General features: G+C 30.4%; 4 protein-coding genes across 5 annotated transcripts in view; 1 reads left to right on the top strand and 3 right to left on the bottom strand.

Moving 5' to 3' along the window:
• On the bottom strand, positions 1-8,927 carry LOC122517778 (transmembrane protein 114). Of its 2 annotated transcripts, XM_043636337.1 has the most exons (6): positions 8,271-8,927; positions 6,530-6,776; positions 2,053-2,130; positions 1,668-1,679; positions 1,002-1,139; positions 1-550 (listed from the first exon to the last, which is right to left on the bottom strand). In XM_043636337.1, exons 1-6 carry the CDS (start codon positions 8,301-8,303, stop codon positions 300-302), a joined length of 759 nt encoding a protein of 252 aa, XP_043492272.1. In that variant the 5' UTR covers positions 8,304-8,927; the 3' UTR covers positions 1-299. The 2 variants fall into 2 exon arrangements, with proteins under 2 accessions (XP_043492272.1, XP_043492273.1); XM_043636338.1 differs by lacking the exon at positions 1,668-1,679 and having other exon boundaries at positions 8,271-8,926.
• LOC122517793 lies at positions 8,788-23,211 on the bottom strand. The gene is made up of 3 exons (XM_043636352.1): positions 23,102-23,211; positions 17,885-21,293; positions 8,788-8,975 (listed from the first exon to the last, which is right to left on the bottom strand). The coding sequence occupies exon 2, from the start codon at positions 19,990-19,992 to the stop codon at positions 18,169-18,171; it is 1,824 nt and encodes a 607-aa protein (XP_043492287.1). The 5' UTR covers positions 19,993-21,293; positions 23,102-23,211; the 3' UTR covers positions 8,788-8,975; positions 17,885-18,168.
• Positions 21,716-22,438, top strand: LOC122517835. Its single transcript, XM_043636431.1, has one exon. The coding sequence runs from the start codon at positions 21,716-21,718 to the stop codon at positions 22,436-22,438; it is 723 nt and encodes a 240-aa protein (XP_043492366.1).
• LOC122517837 (fatty acid synthase-like) overlaps positions 22,947-25,525 on the bottom strand; it is a 13,291-nt gene continuing 10,712 nt past the window's right edge. Inside the window, exons 13-15 of the mRNA XM_043636432.1 lie at positions 23,902-25,352; positions 23,102-23,815; positions 22,947-22,994 (exon numbers count right to left, since the gene is read on the bottom strand). Of these exons, the coding sequence (XP_043492367.1) occupies positions 22,947-22,994; positions 23,102-23,815; positions 23,902-25,352 (2,213 nt within the window). The remainder of the gene's footprint in view (positions 22,995-23,101; positions 23,816-23,901; positions 25,353-25,525) is intronic.

Raw genomic sequence — 25,525 nt, forward strand, 5'->3', positions numbered from 1 at the left:
TCTTCTATATATATACATCTATATATATAGATATAGTTGTTATGTATATATATGTGTATATATATATACACATATTTCGGCGGACAACTATTTTTAAGAGACGAAGAACCGGAGAAGACGAGAAATAATATAATGGGGTGATATTTTTGGAAAGCTTTGCTCTGCGCGTAATTTAACGTAGTAAACCCACGTAGGACGCGCAAGCGTAGTTATACCCTTTCTTTGTGTCTTGCGTATACAGAGTGTTTCATTTAACTTGACACCTTCCTTCCTATGTTCCTCCTACTCATGGAACCCTCCTAACGACCGATTATCGTTGGTTCATCGGCCATAGCGATTTCCTCGGTTGGCGCTTTGTCTCTTTTCCTCTTCCTTGAGAAAAGCATGAAAGCACATCCCGCGACTAGGTTGCAAAGGAAGACGATCCATGCCAGGATTAGGGAAAAATCGTATCTCATGGATGCACCTTTAGGAAACGTTTCGTAAACGTTCGTTCTTTCATATTCTACCGAGGAAAGTAGGACTTGTATGACTACCATGTTGCAAGCAGCTGTAACAATCAATTATGCAATTATTTCATAACAAACAATGAGCCGTACAAAATTCAATTCATTGAAAATTCACATAATTTCATTAAAAATACGATATTTCGATCATTTCAGACTCGTTTTTCTAGTTGAAACTCTATTATCTTTGCTTAATTATTTTTGCATTGGCCTAAACAATATTTGACCTTGTCGAATTTTATATTTTAGGTAATCGAGCAGAACTAATGTCTGAAATGAAGCATCCCATCCACTAAATCAATATTTGTTCGCTTAAAAAAACCTATTAAAATATATTTCAAAACTATGCGAGGAAGAATTTTGACTTAAATACATACGAGTTTCAATAGTACAGAGCGTAAAGTTTTAGAATTGAAATTTCTCTAAATTTATTTTGAATTAGAATTTTGAAACATTCTAATCGTAATTACGTTTGAAATATTTGAAATGTATTACCACTAATGAAATGTATTCCACCAGCTAGTCGCTTGAACATGTATCGTGGGTTGCGGAACGTGTAGATGGAGAAACAGAATCCCATTATCATTATAAACATACTAATAAGAGCGAACGAGACCTGGGTCCTCGCATAATCTGCGAACAATGGAAAATGTATCGTATAAATTACACGTTTCATTATTAATCGTAATTACTAAAATTAACACACGTTATATGTGATATTTTTATTAATCAAAATAAATATTTTATTCTTATTAAGAATTATTATTATTTTTTAATAAATAATTTAATAATAAATAATAATAATATTTTAATAATAAATTATTATTTTATTCTTATTTATTTATTCTTATTAAGAATTATTTCATTGTTTTCAAGTTGAAAAATAATTGATAATATTTAATATCAATTAGGAGGGTACTTAATATTTTTTTTTACAGTTATATATATGGGGAAAAAAAATATAATCAAAATAATATTATTCTATGTGTGTGTGTCAACGATGAGATGTTTTTATTTTATCTAAAAATTCGAAACTTTCAATGCGATTGCTTTAACGATTTTCTCGATTTCATCTCTGTTCGTTGAATTTAGGTATTTAGGATAGGTCATTTGAAAGATAATCATCGTTTTAATCATTTCTTTTGATTTTTCTATACATACCACGTGGTTTTTCTTTAATGTTTATCAATCGTTTGTGTTGCAATGAAAAATTCAAGAGACAGATTAGAAAAATATTGTTAAACGATAGAAAAGGAAAAAAATGTGTATTTGTTTTTTTGTTCATATTTTTCGATAGATTCGAGCATATATCAATTTTTATAAATTAAAAACTATTCGATAAATTTTGACTACGAGGGTTTAGAATTTATGCTCGTTCATTGGTCGAAATTTCGTTTTGCTGCCAATTCCACACGATCAAAGAACACTGTTACTCTTTGTCTAGAATATTCATTCTTATTTTTATTCTTTTAAGATTCGTATTTAATCGATTTATATTTTAATATAATAATATTTCGTTTAGTTTAGTAATTAAAGTATCACTTACTAAGAACCGTCCTGTCTAAACCTGGATCCATGTCTATCTTCGCTTCAGGTGGAAACATTTCCTGGTATTTGCATTCTCCTGAAAGCAACAAATTACGATTTTTATACTTTCTTAGTTATTTAATATACACCTATGAAAAATAAAAACGAATAAGATCATTACTTTTTTAAAGAAAACATTTTAAAATGATATATTTCGATTGTATATTTGATGTAATAATATTATTTTATATTTTATATTATATTACTTTTTATATTATTACTATATATTTTGATAGAATTATTTTTATATTATATATTATTACTATATTATTTTATATTATACATTATTACTATATATTACTATATATTACTATATATTATTACTATATTATTTTATACTATACATTATTACCATATATTACTATATATTATTACTATATTATTTTTATTATACATTATTACTATATATTACTATATATTACTATATATTATTACTATTTATATCAAAATAAATTTTAAATAAAAAATATAATATAATAAAATATTAATAAATTTATAATTTTAAAATATAATAAATTTTATAAAAAAAAAAATTTTAATACAATATTATTATATTTCGATATATATTATTACTATTTTGATATATTTGAAACTATTTCGATTTATAATAAATTGATATTCAGTCAGTACGCGTTTCATAAAACGTCTTTGTTCTGTCGGTTAATAAAACTATTCGTTTGAATTATTATACGAAACTTGAAATGAACAAAAAAATTCATCACTCCCAAAGAATGAGTTTTGATAGAAAAAAATCCATACAATCGTAGTTTGGTTTTGTAATCTTCTTCATGCTGCTGTCCGTTCTATCTAGCACGTAAGCAAGCAACTTTACCGGCATACGAAACAAGGATAGAAGAAGCAGAAGCGGGAGAAAGACGAGCCCCCTTCTTTTCATTTATTTCTGGCTCCTCGTTTATTTTGTCGAAACACTCGTCTCTGAAGTCTCAACGAAAGCAGCACACGTGCGTTAAATGTAAGAAACTAACGTCGACGACAATTCCACGTTTCATCGCCAACCCGTTCGTTCATTCGAGAATCTTTTATACAATATTTATTCTATTATCGATTCTATGGTCAGCCTTGTTTTTTTCGCAAATATTAGTCGACGTCATTTTCTCGTCACTCGAATTCCCCTCGCCTTCCCCACCTCCCCCCACCCGCCCAGATGGTTCCATCGACAATTAGATAACGCGTTGAGGAAAGTGAGTGTTTTGAATAAATATTACAAGTACCATCTGCGATAATGGGAAAAATATTTGTTATAAATAAGTTAAGGGGTCTCAAACTCAATCGTCTACTTAGATTTGATACATTTTTTTTTATTATTGCATGACGCGAATAGGATGATTGATACCAAAATAGTAGACAATAATTTAAGTACTCGATGTTAATGTAGATATTTTCAAATTCGAGTCATTTTCAAGTAGTATTTACGTATAATATGTTTTTTCATTTAATTTTGTTTAAATTCATTATAGAATTGTATAACTTTGTTTATCTTTTCTTTTTCTTTCTCTTTAATCGTTATTATTGCAACTTAACGTAGATTTTATTATAAATTTTTCATAAATTTTGTAAATATATTTATATATTCCTTTTATTTATTATATTTATATTATATATTTTTTTATATATTTATATTATATTATATTAATTTTATATTATTTTATTTTATATTTATTATTTATAATAATTTATATAATATATAATAATAAATAATAAAATAAATAATAAATAAAAAATAAATAATAAATAATAAAATAAATAATAAAATAAATAATAAATGAAAAATAAATAATAAATAATAAAATAAATAATAAATGAAAAATTAATAATAAATAATAAATAAATAATAAATAAAAAATAAATAATAAATAATAAATAATAAAATAAATAATAAATAATAAATAATAAAATATATAATAAATAAAAAATAAATAATAAATAAAAATAATAATATATATAATAATAATAAATAATAAATAATAAAATAAATAATAAATAAAAAATAAATAATAAATAATAAAATAAATAATAAATAAAAAATAAATATTAAATAATAAATTTTTTTTATTTGTATATTTTTATTATATTTTATTATATTTATTTATTTATAAATATAAATTTTATTTATATATTTATAATAATATTTATATATTATTTTATTTATATATTTACATTATATTTCTCCGTATATATTATTTATTTATTGATATTTATTTTTATGTATATATTTTTATTTATATTTATATTATTTATATTTCTTTATTTATCAATATTAAATATTTCTTGTTATGTAATAATAGATAAATCCTGTGAATGTATAAATAAACAAATAAACAAATAACACATGGATTAATGCATAGTCCTGTTAGTTATAACATACAACAGAGAAAAGTATATGTATCCGTTTAGAAATTCAGAAACGTAAAAGAAAAAAAAACATGTGTGACTTTGAAAAAGCCATTAGTGAATGATAAAAATAATGTTCTCTCGTCTGAAAGCATTTCAATAACGTAAGAAAATTTGTTCATATTATCACAGATGGAGGAGATAATATTAAGATGGTGGTCTGACGTTCACGAGCATTAACAACTGCGAATTACCCTGTATATTAATATAAAACATTGTTTTGGCAGGCAATGCTTGAAACTTTTAATCGGTTAAGAAGTCGGAAAATAAAATGATTTTCGTAATTTTCGACATTAAGCCTTGAGTTTAATGTTTTTATTACTGCAAATACATTCGCAACTAGTTCTCTTATATCATTTAATGTCGGAAATTGTGCGTATACATTTTAATAGGAATTGGCACAGGATACTTCAGTAGACAAGTAAATAGACCAACTTCAAATAGAAACTTGCAACCATGGTTAGAACGCATAATTAAGTTGATCGTTCATTTGGAAAACGTTAGAAAGTTCCGTGCAACTGTGTCGTTTGATAATAATCGATAATTGAAAGTACTCGATCGAATTTGTTTCGGTCGGCAATTACAAAAATAAACAACTGAAACTGAGGAAGTTTCGTTGGATTACGTTGGGATTATTTATTTGAATGTGTTCGCCTGGTTTCCGTAATCTACTTTGTAATATTTTGACATTGAAAAAATATCGAATTGGAATAGCAAAAGGCGAGTTGCTTGCGTCAGAGTTAGTTAATACGTTAACTGCCGTGAGGTCACCGGTGACCTCAACAAACACATGTAAAAATACATAATTAGAGTAAATATCGATTCTGATCAATCTTTAAACAAAATCATTGTTTTTATAAGCTTTCGAAGAAACTTACGATATACAAAATACGTAAAAATAATTTTTTTATCACGAGGAAAATTAGTTAGGAATTACTTGTTTCTATAACACAATTGAATTTACAATGTAAGTATACTTGTTCGAAAATTATTCATTTTCAGATTCTTGCAAAAGAAAGGATACAAATTTCGAAGAAAATATGAAATAGACAAATTTAAAGAAAATACTAAACAATCCGTAGGAGGTTCTTCGAAAAGGTTTTTCTTACTATTATAAACTGAGTAAATATAATATATTTTTTCTTGGAACTCGATCCCTTTGGTCTTTGTATAGATCTTCTACAAATAAAATCAATCGTCACGGTAAGAAATTATTCGTTGCTATAAATTCCTCAATCTTTTTCGTATTAAGAAAGAGCGAATAATCATAAAATGGTTTACGGCGCCTCGGAGGTCACCGGTGGCCTCACCATAAAAAATAGATAAAACAAAATTATACAACGCTCCCCCGTTTATCAGCTGTAAGAAAAAATGTCAACAAAATGTGCATCCCATAATAGAAAAAAAGGTGTTGGCGTGGTATAAATATTTATATATCAATATAATAAATAAATAATCATATTTATTGTCAAAATGGGTAAGAAATTATTCGTTGTTATAAATTCTTCAATTTTTTCCGTATTTAAAAAGAGCAAATAATCATAAAATGGTCTACAAAGCCGCGGAGGTCACCGGTGACCTCACCGTGAATAATAGATAAAAAACAATAATACCACGCTCTTTTATCAGTTGTAAACCAAATTTCAACAAAATATGCATCCCATAATAGAAAAAAAGGTGTTGGCGTGGTATAAATATCTATATATCAATATAATAAATAAATAAATAATCATAATTATTGTCAAAATGGGTAAGAAATTATTCGTTGCTATAAATTCCTCAATTTTTTCCGTATTTAAAAGGAGTGAATAATCATAAAATGGTTTGCAGCGCCTCGACGGTCACCGGTGGCCTCACCATAAAAAATAGATAAAAAACAATAATACCACGCCGTTTATCAGTTGTAAACCAAATTTTAACAAAATATGCAACCCATAATAGAAAAAAAAGCGTAGTACGTAGACGTGGTAGGGAAAATCACGTAAAAAGTGGCTGCAGTCAACGTGTTAAATGAACGCACTTACTGTAAGGCACCAGCTCGCTGGAATTCTTCGTTTTAGGTATTAAACCACTGACGCAACCCCTCCAGAGACCCATATGCTTGTAGATCAGTCTCCGGCCAGTCGCTCCAGAATCTCCCAGAGGCAGGCCTTGGTCATTGGGTGCTTCGACGGTGAACCAATGGTCGGTTCCTATTGCTACCGCCCATATGCACACGGAGAGTCCCAGGAGGGCTGTACAACCGAGCAGAATTCGCCTTTCGAATATTACCTACGAAAACGCGACGAGACTATTCTAGAAAAAAACATTTCTACAATTTTGCCGATCGTCAAAAATGCATGAAACATTGCTCATTCGCTATTGGATTTTTATTGACTCCTGCAATAGCGCATGATGCATTTTTATATTTCAAAGAATCGAATTTTTCAACGTAACGGTAGTACCACGCGAATATTCCCCGCCAAAGGGAGGAATACAATTTTCATGTAAGATTACATCGAGCAACAGTTGGAGCTACGTTCATTCAACTCGACATTTTTTTTCTTCATAATGGAAAACGATTCGCCGCTGGGTTAATTAAAACCCACGTTTCTTCAATAGGCAATGCCATTTTTTGATCGAAACATGCGCCACCGCAAAAGACAATGGAACAAAAAGAAATAAACGAAAAGACAATGAAATTCGGTTTCTAGCGAATGAGCCGTTAAAAGGGGAGATGCAGTCAGGATTTTTAAACAATGGATGTTTCTTTTTTTGTAACATTTTCTTTAAGTTTAATAGTTTCCGAGATATCCTTGAATTGATAGGTAGCGGACGAAAGCGGCAAATCAATTTTCAGCGTATAAAAAACACTGAAAAACGCGCAATAGATAATTTTCGACAATTTATAACTCAAAAATTATGAGCTTTAGCAAGATTTTATAAAGAATACTTTCGTTTTGAAATTGCTCAAAATATTAAAAAAAAAAAAAATTAATTCATCCCGAAAAACTATAATTTTGTGAAAAATTGTGTAAACAATTGGCTATAAACAATTGAATGCTCGACTTTTCGGCAACAAAATTATGCTATTCGGATTTAGCGGATCAAAATATATAATAAAAGTTTAGCCTCATCCATCCAGCTTAAAATTTTACAAAAATATAATACCGTATTCAAATAAGCAAACTTTAATTGCGTTTTTCTCGAAACTATGTTTGTCAACTCGGTGATCACTATAATTTAATAACCACTCGTTGGATTTTGATGAAATTTCTACTACTTATTAATAGCACTAAAAATTAGTTCTTCATCGACGGATTTTCATTTATGTGAAAAATTTCGATTTTTTTTACCAATAAACTAATGATTTTTTGGTCGAAAATCTAAAAAAAAATGCCAAAAGCCGCCATTTTGTTAATTTGTGAAAAAAAAAATAAAAAAGCTTCGATGAAGAACAAGATTTATTATTAAACTAATAATTTATATTTTGTTTTTTTATTTTAAATGATCCAGTAAGATGTTCCAATGGTCACCGCGAAACACTACTTCCAAAACTGGGTCCAACAAAATTGACGATATTTTTATAAATAATTAATATTATTTTGTTGAAATTTCGTAGAAGTCAAGTTGAAAGACAATTAAAAAGCTCTGTGTAATCAGTTTTATAAAACAAACTTAATTATTATAGAAAAAAAAAAAAAGAAAAAATTATTAAAAATTCTGCTTTTTTCATGCCACTGACTGCATTTCCCACCTTAATGAAAGTTTCTTTAGTTTTCGTACCTGGTTATAGAGTGACTTCATTCTATTCGCCATCTCTTTTCTTCTATCTTTCTATCTGCCTATCTGTTTCTTCCTTTTTTTTCTTCTGTCTCTTCCTCATCAAAGAGAGAAAGAGAGAAAGAGAGAGAGAGAGAGAGAGAAGGAGAGATTTTTATCGATTCCTTCCTTGTATCGATCGAAGCTTTTAACTCTGCTTTAGAACCTATGGGAAATCTCTCCTTTCGCGTTTTTTTTCTTCCAGCGTGGCACCAACCACCGACGGACGATTACGAGCGAACAATCCATTCACAACTAGTCCCTTCTCAATTTTCATTCTTGAACAATCTTCAGAAGAAGAAGGCTAATTTTGTTTGCTTTTGTTTTGCCACAGTTTTCTACCAAGTTTTACTCCCCTCTCATCGTCCGAGACACTCGCGAGTCGTCAACAAAAATTCATTCGTTTTGGCGGCAAACAACATTTTCAATTTCATTTCTTCTTATTTCTTCCCGTACTCTTCTTTTATTTTATTTTATTTTATTTTATTTGATTTTCAAGCGACGTATCTAAGAACGGCATGGATATGTTGTTAATAAAGCTTCAAATATCTGCAGCGGTATTTTGAGCAATCATATTTTAGTAAATTTAACAGCTGGGTCAGTAACTTTGTCAATTTTATTAATATTATCGATGATAGTCAAAGTATATTTCAACATCACGAAATATAACTATGAAATAATAATAATAATAACAGTAGACTATTACGAAACGAGTTGAATTTTTTATTACAGCAAAGCTAAAATTTGTTTAAGAACAGAGCCAAGAAACGTTTTGGATATTGACTATGAGAACAATAAGAGATCAAAATCATAATAGTCGAGTCATTTGTTTTCGACAAGAACTGCTGCAATGTGCATTAATTAAACGTTTTCATTGCGACTTTGTCATGCTAGCCAAAAAAAGCTGGTGTACGCACGTAAGAAGTTATACTTCTTTGGCGTAATAAAACGAATATAAACTCAATAACCTCAAAAATAACTTCAAAAAAATAATTAATATTAAATCATTATTATTATTAATAATAAATAATATAATAAAATTATTATTAATATAAATATATAAATTTATAAAATTATTATCAATAATAAATAATAATAATAATAAGAAGTTATACTTCTTTGGCGTACTAAAACGAATATAACCTCAATAACCTCAAAAATAACTTCAAAAAATAATTAATATTAAATAATTATTATTATTAATAATAAATAATGTAATAAAATTATTATTAATATAAATATATAAATATATAAAATTATTATTAGTAATAAATAATAAAAATAATAATAATTATTATTATTATTATAAAATAAAATTATATTATTATAAAATTATTTATAATATTATATTATTATAAAATAAAAAATAAAAATAATAATAATAATTGTTATTATTATCATTATTAATTTTCCTTGTTACTTTTTAATTTTCCTTGTTTTTTTTTTAATTATTTTTATTATTATTATATTATTATTATTATTATTATTATTATTATTTTCTTTTTACATAGAATATAGTTGATAAAAAAATCTGTTTCCCCCATCACTGCTAGATGATCGATAATATTCGCTAATATAAGCCGATTATTTTTCTTTTATTATTATATATTTTTATTAATTTATCTATTTAATTTTATAAATATATATATATAGCGTGGTCAGGTAAAAAGGGGAAGGATTGGAAGTATGAGAATATAAGCAACTAATTATTATTATTTATTTATTTAACAAAAAAAAGAAAGGAAACATATTTTCAATCGATCGATATATTATATATGTATAAGAAAGAATAAAAAAAAAATATCAAAATATAGATATCAGTCCACACTAAATATAAGGGAGATATATCGAATTATTTTATGCGTCAACGGTCACGACGCGGTGATAGAACTACTTCCCGCTCGATCATTTAAGTCAAGCAGCGCTGAGTACGATTAGTACTTGGATGGGTGACCCGCTTGAGAAAAAAAAAAGAGGAAGAAGAGGAGAAAAAAAGACAACTTTTTTCATGCCGTAAATTTGAAATATCGACAAACTAAGTGGTGTCGCTCGGAAAAAAATCACTCTCATCACATTTTCCCAAACACGGGTTTGGGAAAAGAAGGTATAACTTCAAAAATAAAAATTTTGCTTCGTTCTTGCTCCGTTCATATGGCCGAGAAAAAAATGTAGCAGGAAATTAAACGCGCACCGGCAGTTTTGATTTATTCGAAAATTGTTGCTAATATATTTATAAGCTTATGTTTTACGTATGTTCTGTCATGTACCTATCTATATGCATTTAATTGCGCGAAACGTGTTGAACATCAAAGATAAGTTGGTTTCTTGAACGTCATTGAATTACATCGAAGGATGATTTTATTCGAGGAATGTGTATGAGTATGAGGAATGAAGTACTTGTTTAGTAAAAAACGAATCTTTGGGTTCACAACGTTGGTTCTTTATGAAAGATCAAAGTTCGACTATTTAATCGTCGAACTTTAACGCGTTACTTCCACCGTTGGTGCTCGTAAGACTCCCTGAGGTCTCTGTCACTGTTCCAAAAACAACAAACAGTCGAATTTTTGGACCTCGGTTGGGACGATGCGAATACGTCGAAGATGTAGTGTTTTGAGCTTGTAAATATTTGACGTACAATGTTTCGGATCAATATGTCATCTTTAATACAACTAAAGATAATCATCAAGTGGATATATTATTGGTTTTGTAAACGTATGTATATTTCCAATTATTTATTTATTTATTTATTTATTTATTTCAATTTATCTTTCAAGTATTTTCATTTCACACACACACACACTCGCACACATGTAGAATGAGCGATATTAAATACGAATAAAAGGTTTTAGATTTTGAAATCGAAATAACGTAATCATGGATACAAATAAAATTGAATAAGATGAAAATTAGAAAGAAAATCACAGAAATTTGACAATGAGGTTTATTATATAAGCGAGCATATTAGTAGCATTTAAAAAAGTTCTATGACAGGGTGAATTTCGATGGAACCTGACCTAGGTGTGTCTGAATTTTTATTCATTTGGTTTCTTTCGTTTATCCCGATTACGTAATTATTACGCATTTGAGAGTACTTTTAACTTTTTTTTTCAATGATCTGCGTTGTACAAGTGACTGCTTTCAAATCTATTTTTCCTTCGATGTTTTATCAGAAAAAAAGTAATATCTTTCTCTCTATTGTTAAGAATTATTTATTGAAATAAGAATAATTTAGGTCTTTCGAAATCGTCGAAATGATGTTTCTTTCGTAAGATTACGAACGATCGTAAGTACATTATATGTACATTGGGATTGTTAAAATGAAATTTAACGAGGTAGAACACCGGTGAAATTGCTGTTTATCCCTGGCACATGTCTGCGTAAAGATTGATGGTTTTTCGAAAGTTTATACTCGTATGCAGATTCGAATAAATGATGGATTAGACTAACCAATTGGCGTAGCCAAGATATAATAGAAGAAGAAAGAAGAAGAAGAAGAAGAAGAAGAAAAGATGCAAAGATAGTAGCAGGTAGCACGTAGTGCGAACACGCTTGGATATTTATGGCACATCACCTACTTACTGACATTACATTTTCTTTTTCTAATGAAAATTATGGAGTGAATCGATGAATGGTTCAAGAAGATATGCGCGTTGAAAACTAACGCAACACACGTTCGTTCGGATAGTATGTATGTGTGTGTAATCGGTCAGTGATAATGACGTCAACGAGTACTTGCCATTGTTTTATTCGTTTATACGTAGCAGAAAGTTTATTTAGCCGTTGCTGTGCACGGATTTATAAAACGCTGACTGCTGACAAAGAAGATATTTTAGAAAAATTTTCCAATATGTTGCCGCGCAGCGCATTTTTTCTATTTTCGAGTATGCTCGCTATGCCGAGCGTAAAGAAACATTCGCGGCATGTATAATTGGAAATTATACGCTGAACAAATTTCGTTTGCAAGTTGTATTAGAAAATGATCAATCACCATAACTCGAAGAGACACGCGTTATGGTGGTAATAGCATCGCATCGATTATAGGAAAACTTTGCGCAAGTGTCTCTACCTATTGGTAAACGCGTTCTTTCTTTTATCCTATGACAAAGGAAAATGTAAAAATAGAAAGACCAGTTCGACAGATTTCAGGTCACTTGTTGCGAGACGGAATGTACTTTAACACCAACACGACGCCAGATATTTTCCCTTCAACGAACATCGGTGACATTTTGCGACTGTGCGTGACGTTTCGTTTCTGACCAATTCGTAATACGAGTTTTATCGATGTTTTCTACTCTCATTCTCTCTCTCTCTCTCTCTTCTTCGTGCATTCAAACGATCGCATCTGTCTAAAACTATTTTCCTATGTAAACAACGACAAAAGTAAATATACGTGTAAATAGTTTTTAAAAGCTTTGCCATATAATAAGTTGAAAATGTGTCCCATATCCCATGTCCCCCCCCACCCCCTGTCAAGAAAAAGTAAGTTTGCCTGCAAATCGATTCGACTGCACGATGAAATGACCGTGTAAAATAATGCAGTGAGTTACAATGTGAATTCAATGAATGTGTCAATTTTCAATCATATTTTTAACCACATTTTATAGACTTAGAGCAGAAATGTTGAATAAAAATTGTTCTCGGGTTCGAATCCTTGTAGAGGAAATATTTTTTTAAAGTAGATATTTTTATACTTCTTTTGAGTTTCATAGCAAAAGATAAAGTTTTTCTATTGTAATTATAGAACTAATTTTGATATATATATATAATATCTTATTTTCAGATATAACGCTAGACGTTCAATAAATTCTAAGAGGTACTTCTTTCGTGAGGAATTTAATATTAAAAATGGAAACATCAGACTATCATTTTCTAGTTTTAAGTTCATCCTTGTTCAAATTGTAATACTTTATTTTTGAAATGTTTTTCAATTAAAGACCAGAAGACTGTATAAAAAGTCTAGCGGTTTTATTTTTCCTCTTATTTGAATTTATGATTTTGTTTATTAATATTACATTATCAATGTATTACGTTACACTATGAAAAAAAGATTGTAAAAATAAGACGCATATTATTTTTTGATGTAGGTTAGGTAACTTGGAATAGTTATAAATAGAAAAATCAAATGAAAAAGTTTAGAGGAGAGTAGAATTTAGACTGTGCTACATAAACATAAATATTGTTGATTTTACAGAACTTTGGATTTTTCTAGTTTTTTTTTCTTTTCAACGAAAACAAAATTGAACGTGTAAAAGTGTTACGATATCAGTATATTAAAAAGCAATAAGAGAAAAAAACACAATACAATGAAACAATAAGAATATTTGTGTATTAATCGAAACCTTGATGTTTTAAATTTAACTTAACATAAATCTAACTCATATTCATATATATATAGAAAAGAAAAAGATTTCTATTCGTGATGAGTGAAGATTAGAAGAGATTGTAATCGCAAGAAAATTTCTAGATCTTCAATGACTACTCTCGAGAAGAGAGTAGATAACCGTGATTACCGGTAAGAGTTAAATTTCTTGTTCAAAGAAATAACGAGGATAGTATTGGTATGGAATTACTATGTGAAAGGGAGAGAGAGAGAGGTATCGAATGAATAATCTGACAGAGAATTATAGACCGTTCGTTGCCGATTTCTCTTAACTGACGCTATTTTCTATTCGTTTTTGCCGTCGAAGACAAGTAGAAATACACCGACATAGGATGGGAATAAAATTAACCTAAAATCCATTGGTTTGTTTATACGGTCGACAAGATTTCTAGCTGCGATAACAAATTTCAAAGTCTTGCGTTGATTTTGGGAAAAGGGAGTTCCACGGATAGACAGTCGATTACGGATCGATCTCTAATCAAAACAATGACATAAGACCTTGGATCTTGTATTTTCATGACTTTAAGTTCATTCGCTAATACTAAAAACAATATTTAATAAATGTATCGCAGGGAAGTTGGAGCAAAGTAAAAAATCAATCAGAACGTTATGTTTTAATCTTGTTGAACATTTTTTCCATTCATTGGGACTTCTTCAGCAACTAGAAAATATATTACATAACCTTAAAAATTTTTCAGCAACTATAAAATATATTACATAACCTTAAAAATACATGGTTTATCAAAACATTTAATAAATAGTTATTAAAGATTACCTCGATCGTCAATATTTAGAGTCTCCTATGTATTAAAAAGACATACATTATTATGTTTTAATGATAAATACACTTAAGATATATAAATCGTTTTCTTTTTCTTTTTCTTTTTTATAGTAAAATCATAAATCGTTAAATTCTACCATGTAATTAAACAATACTAATTTAATTATTAAATGTTTTGATAAACTATGTATTTTTAAGGTTATGTAATATACTTTCTAGTTGCTGAAAAAGTCCCAATGTGAAGGGAAGAAAAAACGTTCAACAAGAACAAAACATAACTAATTCTGATTTCTTTTTTACCATGCTCCAACTACCCCGCGATACATTTATTAATATTTTTCTTTTTCGACGTGATAAACAAACAATTGATTAATAACAATAATATTTCTTTTTTCCTAATTTCACGTTTGTGTTTTAATTTTTTTTCAATTTTCGTCGGTCAAATGAAATAATGTAAGTATGATCCGTTCGTAGTATCACTCCGAAATAGTTTCCGCGCGCGCACGTGGCCTATCGTGCCCACTATGTATTTTTAAATACTTGGCCGGCGACCTAGGGCAATTACATGCCAGACCGGTGAGACATCGGTCCACCTGAGAGGTAAATAAATAATAAGTTTTAAATAAAATACGATTCTCGAACGTTCCGCGTATCAAGCATGCGCGTATGCTTGTATGTAAGTACAATTCTAACAAATAAAACAACAAGAGGAGATCGAACGATTAGATGATAAATACGATTGATCGATCTTAGTTGTTTCAATTAAATTCATTTGAAAAATTAACCTGCGAAATATTTTCAAACGCTTATCTCAATTTGGTTGACACCAATTTTAATCAAAATTCAACAGAAGTAATGCAATTACACATATATGTATATGTATATTTTGAAATATGTTTGTAATATAAATTATTTTTTATTCAAACGTCAATCAGATTATAAGATTCACAATATATTTCGTTGCATGGTACGCATAGTGAAGTATAAGTTGACAAAAAAGAGAAAAAGCTCGGATTATCAGTCACATACTTGCGATATTTATTATACGATATATTATATTTCATTTATCCTAGATCAAGGAATTTTTCCTAAAGAGGAAAACGTCTGACTACCGAAGAATTTCTTCGCGAATGAAATATTTTCGTATGCGTATGCGATGAAAAGTTGACAGCGATGAAAATTTATTGGAACGTCTCGTCAGCGTATTTCAAAGCGACAAAATCGGGCGTCGAGATCAATGATAACGAGTGCCAGGAAATGTAACATCTAAATTCTATCTTATTCCCCCTTCTTCATTTTTTTTCCTTCTGTTTTTTCAAAGCGCGATATTTAAAGGCTTTGCCGTCCGTAGTCCGTCTGTTTTAGTTGGACGATATAAATACAATGGTCAAAAGCCTACGGATTCTCTACCACCTCTCTCCTATTCTTATTCGCTCAACCAACCATCGTCGAGCAGTTCAGTTCTTGCCGACATCAAACGCACACTACCTGTTTATTTTTTTTTTATTTTCTTTTAACAAACTATTTATTTAGTCCTATCTAATAATAATAATTTTCAATTGTCTTTTTTAACACTAGATTTACCAGATCAGTCAATTAACACTAGATTTATCAGATCAGTCAATTAACACTAGATTTACCAGATCAGTCAATTAACACTAGATTTACCAGATCAGTCAAAATGACTGACTGGTGTTTTGCAATTTTAATTAAAAATTCTTACTGCATGTAACATTTTTTTTTTGTAATAATACCATGACTTTTATAGTTAAAACTAAAGAATATCAGTTTTATGAACTTTATATTATCTTATAGATTTTATTCGCAATAAATAAATTTTTTGCTATTATTATTTTGACCTCATTGTAAGCACTTTTTTTAAAAGACCAGTGTCATTTTGACTGATTTTAGTAGAAATAGGTATATCAAAATACTTGGTAAATCTATTGTTAAAAGTCAAAGTATTTAATCAAAGTTTTTTCGAGACTACCACTACCACTACCACCACTGTCTGCTGCTGTTGGAGAAAAGTCGATAAAAGTAGATGAAATTCGATAAAAGTCGAAAAGGGAGAAGAAAGAACCCTTTGTCGCCGCCTGCGGTTAATTTCCGTTTCGTGGAAGTGCGATATGCGTGACACAACGTGAAATAAAGGGACGGAAAATGCATCGCAGAGGGACCGAGAATAGCACGCGTGTTTATACCGTCAGATTAATAAAAGATAATAAAAGAAATAATTTACCGGCTAAGTTAGACGAGTGGGCACGGTTATTACTCCTTTATGGAAATTTCCATATCTTTTTTATTTCTTTTTATTCCAATTTCTCGCTTTTGCAACTGTAATGTTATGCACAAACTGCGGTAACTTTCCTTTTTTATTTTTTTTTTTTTATAGATAAATTTGACACTACAAAGATCTGAAAACTTGTACGAGATGTTTTCGTAGTATAATCCCGGCTACATTTTTTGAATTAACGACGATAAATTATTTCTTTCCAGTTTTCGGCTGACAATAGGTTTATACAGAAACTGAAGTTATAGGATTTATCTCGTAGTTTTTTTTTTCGTTTATATTTTTATTCTTTGCGTGTATTACACGGATGCTACCACTATCATTGAATCATTTTCAACAATTCTTTTTCTATATTATTATATTATTATTAATATATATATATATGTGTGTGTGAATTTTTCAATTGAAACTTTTACTTTTATCAGCATCATTTCTATTTGCTATCAATCTATTCGAAACTTCTTCATTGTCTTTTAACAATTATATTCGGCAATGCACTTATTACCGACGAAGCATCTATTATGCGAGCTACAATTTCTGTTAAATTGGCTCAAGATCAAATCTCGAAATAAAAACAACTTTGTCTTCTTTGAAATCCATTTCATCACGGTTTCGAATCGTTAACGGGTGTGATATTTTTCAACGATTATCTCCGAAATAATGATGAAAAATACTAGCGCACAATGAAAGCATACAAATAATGTTAAAATTTAATCGAAATGATTAAAAAACGTAACTTTATACAGCTCACACATTTTTTACAGTATCTTACATGCAATCCTAATTTTTTCCCGCCAATCTTTAACCAACATATTCCACAAACATTACCACTTGTCAAATGTTCCATTAAAAAGTTATAAAGAAAAATACGAAATGATAATTAAAACTCGTTGGTTGAAATTATTTGTAGTTCCGATGAAAAATGGATGTTTACGACATTACGAATGCAAAAAATATTGCATTATTTGCATTATGCATTATAATTTCACATTGATTTTCCATCATTTCTGTAAATACTTCTTTTTTAATGAATTATTTAAGAGCCTAAGCTGACAGAACACTTTTGTATTAATTTCGTTTGCAGAATATGTTAGTAACACCCTGTATATTATAACAATGCTTACCACTAAAAAATGGAGGAGAAAAAAAAGTCACTTGTAGGAAGTTTCTATATCACTGTTAAAAATTTCAAATCACAAATGATAATAAATCGAATAAAATAATATAACATAAGAAAGGAGACACCATAACCATCCGTTAAACTCGAATAACCGAACGCGCTGACCGCCGGTTTGACACTGATCGAGTTCTGACCAAGGTTCTGACTACTTCCCTTGCTTCCGCGCAAAAGAGGGGAGAGAATATGGCGGTGCACGGTGGGGGTGCAGCAACTACGGAAAACAACTTCTTATTGACTAAATGTAGTTGCACGATCAAAGTAATGAAATAATAATTCCGAGACAAATAAAACGATGATTATTAAATAATCATATAATAAAAATTTCATAATTGTTATTATAGATTGCTGCATAACGGCATTTGCATTAACTGAATAATTCATTTTGTGTTTTTTTTCTAAATTAAACAACCAATCGCGACTCCATTTGTCCTTTATCCCAGATTCTATAATTCTTAGTAATATTTCATTGAAACGATTCAAGTATGGTGTCGTTTTTGGTAACAAATAAACTAAATAACGATTTTTCTGACATATATCCGTAACTTTTGTGATCGGTTTACCATTGTATCTTTTTGACATATAAATTAAACGTAATTTCGACGTCTCGTGATAGCACGACGTATTTTTATATAATATTAGATGTTTCACGCATTCTTTTATATCTGACGTTTGTACCATTCTTTTTAGAATAGTATCATTACCGAAATATTGTTTAAAGAAAGGAAAAGATACGTTTAGATACATGATCTTTATATCTTGTCTTAAAATATCATCATAATTATTAAATTCAATTTCCGATTCAACATCTGTATTAATATTTAATAATTCTTCGTAAAATATGTCTAAATAACACATACGAGCTGCCATTATTGAAAGAAATATCGTTCGTCCGGATAATCCTTTAGAATTCGGCGTTATGGCAACACCTAAGAGTAAACTGATGATATTTATTGGATCGAATACATTAGAAGCAGATTTCGATAACCTCGAAATAATCCAAAATAAAATAACGATAAGAAATATAATGAATAGGGCAAAAAGTACATGCGAAAAATCTATCTGTCTTTTCATTGAAATTCTCGGTACCATTATACATATATCGTCGGAATTTACTGGAACGGTATACACTGCCGAAATTAAAAAGGCTGACTGTAAGCATAATCTATACATTAAATCCAATTCATTTAGATTCTCTATCGTAATTGCAAGATTTCCATCTACTCTGCTAATTTTTCTTCTCATCTTAATTTTCTCATCCACTATTAGGGAAAAGTTCATTATTTCAGACCAGGTCTTAAATATGTTTCCCGATAGTCCTCCTAAAACGATCCGACCACCATTTTTCGGATCTCTCAAGATTTCTTCGTAAGGATGTTCATCGTTGATATTCGTTTTTAACTTGTAACCGTGTAAATTGTCTATTTTATACGGAAACAAAATAATTTCTGCATTCCATGACAATCTTGTATAATATTTAACGAACGGATTGTACCGGTGGACCGTTAAATTTCTTTCAAATTTATGATAACCGGACAATTCGAGGATCGTAACATCCAACAAATGCAACTTCCACATTTGTTGCAAGGTCGAGTTGAAATTGTTTTCATCTTTGTCGTGGACAATCCAAAGTATTTTGGGGGCGTCGCTAGTAGGCATCAACGAACGTATTAAAATACCGAAATCTTCGACTTCACGTTGATCCAATAATTTTTTCTTAGATGTTACGTCGACGATTAGAGTCGAACAAGTTATTTTCGAATGATATTTTTCGGATTTTATCGAGGAAAGTGGCTCCACGAGAAATGAACGTTTAGATCTTGTGACATCGTTTAACGTTGCATCGATCACCTTACGCATTTCCGTGTCTGCATTTCTCGATGGAATCTCGAGATCTATTGCAAAAATAATTTCTTTGATATCCTCGGACACGAGGACAGTCTGAATGGCGAGTTTTAACAATGTGACGTTTAAATCGTTAAACGTCACACGAAGATCAGCGGAAACTTTGCTAATCATTGACACGTATAACAAAAAATTCACCAACAACTTCATCGTCTAATAAATTGTTATTATTTATTTCACTTCTGGCTTTTTCCATTTACCGTTCGCATCTAAACTGACACACTGTTCCGACCAACTTGGAATATATTTTACAATGTCAATCATATATGAATGCTTCAACATATTTTTTTCAATTGCATTTTAAATAATAATGTATATTATATTAGAGTCAACATGGAAACAAGTAGAGTATCATTTTTATGATTACATTTATTCTTATAGGGAAAACCATTCTAACCTCAAACACATTATAGCGATCGATAAAATCAATAGACATAATGAATATAGTTAAAGTATAAGGAAATATATTTGTTATTTTTTTTATGAAAAACAAGTATCATTACATAATAGTAAATAGAATAACTTCTAGTTTTTTCCATCTACCGGCCGCATCTAAACTGACACACCACTCCGACAATCTTGGAAAATACTTTACAGTGTCAATCATATATGAATACTTCAACATATTTTTTTCAGTTACATTTTAAATAATAATGTATATTATATTAGAGTCAACATGGAAACAAGTAGAGTATCATTTTTATGATTACATTTATTCTTATAGAGAAAACCATTCTAACCTCAAACACATTATAGCGATCGATAAAATCAATAGACATAATGAATATAGTTAAAGTATAAGGAAATATATTTGTTATTATTTTTTTATGGAAAACAAGTACCATTACATAATAGTGAATAGAATAACGTTTATAATATATCGGAATATGAGACACGCTATAGAAAATGACGTTACAATAAGTTCCTCGAAAATGAACGTACGTTTTGTATATGCGTGACACACGTTACGAGTTTCGTCGGCAATATGCCATATTTTCTATTTTTGATGACGCAACAATAGTTTGCCATCAAGGCTTGGCAAAATGAAATATAAAAATACAAACAAAATCTCGAATATACATTTTTGAAAAGCACACACGCGTTAGACAACTGGCATCGTTACATGCAAAAGTTTCATTCGGGCAACCCTATTTTTGTCTTAACATTCCTACCACCGTGTTTTACGGTAGAAATATGCTATCTTTTACATTATATCAGATACTTACGCCAATTTAATAATTAATATTTTGATTAATTTTTCTCTACACACAAATCGAAGCCAAAGAATGATGATTTATCAGACGTACGTGGATGATAGCGTATACTCAACGTTGCTTCAATTATTTTTCGATTATTCTCATAGAATTTTATGCTTTTGTATATTCCGTATCGAGCAGATATTCCTCGAACCGACGTCTTTCTTCTTGTGGGTCCGCTTCGATTAATTCTTCCTACATATAATATTAAAAACACAATCATGATCAATAAGTTATGAGACTTTTATGTATATATAGGTTTTAATTTACTTCAAATTCGCTCTTTTGCAAATCAAGTATTTTTATAGAAATATTTTATTGCAAAAAAAAAATAAAAACTAGTATGTGTACTTATGTATACACGTAAGAAGTTATACTTCTTTGGCGTACCAAAACGAATATAACCTCAATAACCTCAAAAATAACTTCAAAAAAATAAATTTACAAAAAAAAATAATAATAATAATTATTATTATCATTATTAATTTTCTAACGAACTAACAGAACCCATAACACTGGGAAGAGGCATTAGACAGGGAGACTCACTGAGCCCGCTACTATTCAATATTATCATGGATGAAATTATAAAAAAAGTCTGTAAACAGAGAGGTTATAGGATGGGAGATAAAGAACTGAAAATCATATGCTATGCAGACGACGCAGTTTTAATAGCGGAAAATGAAGACGATCTGCAGAGACTTCTACATGAGTTCAACACAATGGCTCAATCTCTTGGGATGGTAATATCTACATCCAAAACTAAGTGCATGACCACATCCAAGATACCCCTTAGATGTAAATTGGTGGCTGATGGGAGCATTATACAACAAGTGATGAAGTTTGACTACTTAGGCATAGAAATTTCCAGCTTTGGTGAAATAGAAACGGAAGTAAGAACACAAGTGGTTAAGGCAACAAGAGCTGCGGCACAACTCAATGACACCATATTCCGCAACAAACATCTCAGAATAGACACAAAAAGCCGTATTTACAAGGCCACTATAAGACCCATACTAACATATGCGGCGGAAACAAGACCCGAGACATCTAAAACCCGCCAGATGATGGAGGCAGCGGAAATGAAAATAATCCGGAGAATAACCGGAAAATCTCTATGGGATAGACAAAGAAGTGAAGCCCTCAGAAGAACATGCCAAATCGACAACATCAATGATTGGGTATTGGGGAGGAAAATTCAGTGGAACGATCACATAACCCGAATGACAGGAGACCGAATTGTGAAGATCGCTAGAGATAGATCACCACTAGGGAAACGAAGCCCTGGAAGACCACGAAAACGATGGGCGGACAATATACCTACAAGAAGCGAGTTGCGATGAAAAACAGGCAATATGCCTATTTGGACGCTGGAAGAAGAAGAAGAAGAAGAAGAAGATTATTAATTTTCCTTGTTACTTTTTAATTTTCCTTGTTTATATTAATATTTTCAATCGATCGATATATTATATATATATAAGAAAGAATAAAAAAATATCAAAATATGGATATTAGTCCACACTAAATATAAGGGAGATATATCGAATTACATTATGCGTCAATGGCCATGGCGCGGTAACAGCATTAGTTCTCGCTCGATCATTTAAGTCAAGCAGCGCTGAGTACGATTAGTACTTGGATGGGTGACCCGCTTGAAAAAAAAAGAGGAAGAAGAAGAGAAAAGACGACTACTTCATGCCGTAAATTTGAAATCGTTTTGCTGCGCTTCGTAAATATCGACAAACTTCGTGGTGTCGTTTTTACTGACGCTCGAAAAAAAATCACTCCCATCACATTTTCCCAAACGCGCGAAAAGAAGTATAACTTCAAAAAAAACATGAAATAAGTTAGTTAATCGTAAGCCCCGTTTTTTGGATTACAATACGGTAATGAATTAGTCTGATTTGCAAAAGGGCGAATTTGAAGTAAATTAAAACTTATAATAATAATAATAGTAAGATAATCAAGAGAAAAAGAAAAGATGAAATAATAATAAAATGAATGACCTCCTTGGAAATCTCCAGAGCGACGAAATCGTCGTAATGATCTTTTATTTTAGTGCGTAAAGCTATTACTGATGCATCCGTGGCGAGTAGAGTACTCAGTTGTCGTAGAAATGACATTTTCGTGTAATAAATATTCCTCGATCGAGTCTCCGTGTTAGTATTTGGAATAAAATTGGGCAGCAGAATAAATAATCCATGATGGCCGGATTCTTTTCTTTGATAACATAATTTTTCTACGATTGGATCTCTTAAATCATCTCGGTGTAAAGCAAACGATGAGAAAATGAAGAATTTCACGTGCGCCGGATAAAGGTTTCTGCTTTCTTTATCGAGTACTTTGGTGATTTTGGAATATTCAAAGGAATTAATAGAGAAATCCATCGTAGTTCTTTGTAGATCGAAAAAAGCTTCGATTTCATAGAGCGAAACTGCTTCTTTGAGCAACTCGTTGAAGCTCGTTGTTGTGTTAATTTCGTCGCGAGTAACAACAGTTGCTCCACTTTCGCGCAATTTAAGTAACCACTGTTCGTGATCTCGGATTGGTTTATCGGAAACTAGGAATAATTTCCTAACTCCTTGCTCGATCATCCATTCGATCAGTAATTTACCGAAGGTATTGAAACCCTCAACGACGAAATAATATTTGTCATTAGGGAAGAAATATTGCGGAATCAAATCGAAGAATTCCTTTTCTTCTTCCAAGTTTATCAGGACCTGAAGAAAAATACATTATTCCTAGGATGATTGTTAAGAAGAATGATACTACCTTTTGCAAACGAATTTAATAAATAATTAATTACTTTTCCATAACGTTGACAAGCCTCCGTGTTTCTTTCTTCCGTTGCTCCCCGAAGATTCATTTTTCGTGATACGATTGGTTTTAATGTACCCGCTTGCAGAGCATTTCTCATTAATTCCGCTGCTCTTTCCTTCACTTTTTGTGGCAACTTGATAAGGTCTTGTAAACAGTAGCCGTATACACTTTTGTGCCGGAAAAAATTAACCAATGAAAGCGGCTTGTAATGAGGATCTTTAGAATCGTAAATCATTGCTAAATGTTTTAAAGCTGCAACAACGTCTAAAGAAGTATCTATATCGTTCAAGATTGAATAATTAGCAACTACAAAATCTATGCCTTTTCCATTCGTAATAGTTTTAATATTAATTCCATAGTCTTTAACATTGATAATATGAGACTGTGGTAAACTTGGTCGTATCGATTCGATGATTCGTTTCTCTGCTTCCGTTTCGTAAGTAGTGTAAACATCCAAATTATACGATAAAGATAAATTTATCAGAGCCTGTCCTACGTCGCTAGCACCGAAATGCACCAATACAGTTTTCATACATTTCAATCTATAAGTATTCGAATGCAAAATGCAGAAAGCTGCAAAATATGCTTGGGGAATCGTTGCGGCATCTTCGAAGCTCCAATTTTCTGGAATAATCCAAGTGAAATCTGGATCGGCTGAAATTTCGTTGCTTATCGTGAAATTATCAACGAGTCCCATTACTCTACGACCTTTTTCATCCAATCCTGAATATTCTACTATAGATATCTGTGATTCTAAACTGACGTCATTTTTCAAGCAGTACTCGTAAACATTTAAGTCGAATGCAGCACACTTTACTTTTACGATACTTTTATTTGTCTCTTTAATCAATGGTAACTCTTCTATCCATTCTAATGAACCTGATTTACTCATTTTTGCACACCAACGCGAAGAATGTGTAGACTTCATTGGCAATGGCGTCCATCTGTACGTGCCCCATACGCCATTGGTCGACAACACATTTTCACGAAGATTTAATTTTATTTGCGATTGGTAGAATTTATTTTGAAGCGAAAATTTCGGTGCCTTTGCGTATTGTAGGTCGAAAATTTGAAGTTTTTTATACCCCGGCTCTCGTTTTATTATTCGAAGTATCTCGAATATATCACTTTCGATAATAGTGTTAACCAAAAATATGACATTGTCACATTTCGAATCTCGTAAACAGATCGTTAGTTTATCGATACAGTCTTTCTGGTTTGTAACGACAACCGTTCTTTTGAATTTGTCTTCTTTTTCTAGAGTCACGTCGTCCATATCCATCTTTGTTTTCTTTACATTTTCAATAAATCTAAGTTCATCCATGATTATTTCCGAAGCCCTGTTTTCGATTAATATTTCTTTCAATTCGATACCAATTGCAGTTATTCCTGGACAAGCTATCGTGTTTATCCGTTTTTCATACTTTATGGGTAATCCTACGAAAGAAAAAGAACAAAATCTTTCATATAATATTTTAACGAACATATATTTCGTGCCTTTTTTCCAAACAAATATGAGTTAGTATTTAAACGTTATCAAATGGATTTTTTTGGTTCCAATTGTTAACACTATGACGTCCGGTTACACCACATTTGTGTCATGCACAAAG

Source organism: Polistes fuscatus, unplaced genomic scaffold, assembly GCF_010416935.1.
Source record: "Polistes fuscatus isolate 324 unplaced genomic scaffold, CU_Pfus_HIC Scaffold21, whole genome shotgun sequence".
Classification (NCBI taxonomy): domain Eukaryota; kingdom Metazoa; phylum Arthropoda; class Insecta; order Hymenoptera; family Vespidae; genus Polistes; species Polistes fuscatus.

What these genes read in the sequence shown, in the direction of transcription:
- LOC122517778 (XM_043636337.1), bottom strand. Translation starts at nt 8,303, where the DNA reads ATGGCGAATAGAATGAAGTCACTCTATAACCAG. An exon ending in TGAAGTCACTCTATAACCAG is followed by an intron (nt 6,777 to 8,270) that starts GTACGAAAACTA and finishes GCGTTTTCGTAG; the next exon opens with GTAATATTCGAAAGGCGAAT. An exon ending in TGGAATACATTTCATTAGTG is followed by an intron (nt 551 to 1,001) that starts GTAATACATTTC and finishes TGATTGTTACAG; the next exon opens with CTGCTTGCAACATGGTAGTC.
- LOC122517793 (XM_043636352.1), bottom strand. Translation starts at nt 19,992, where the DNA reads ATGAAGTTGTTGGTGAATTTTTTGTTATACGTGTCAATGATTAGCAAA.
- LOC122517835 (XM_043636431.1), top strand. Translation starts at nt 21,716, where the DNA reads ATGGGAGATAAAGAACTGAAAATCATATGCTATGCAGACGACGCAGTT.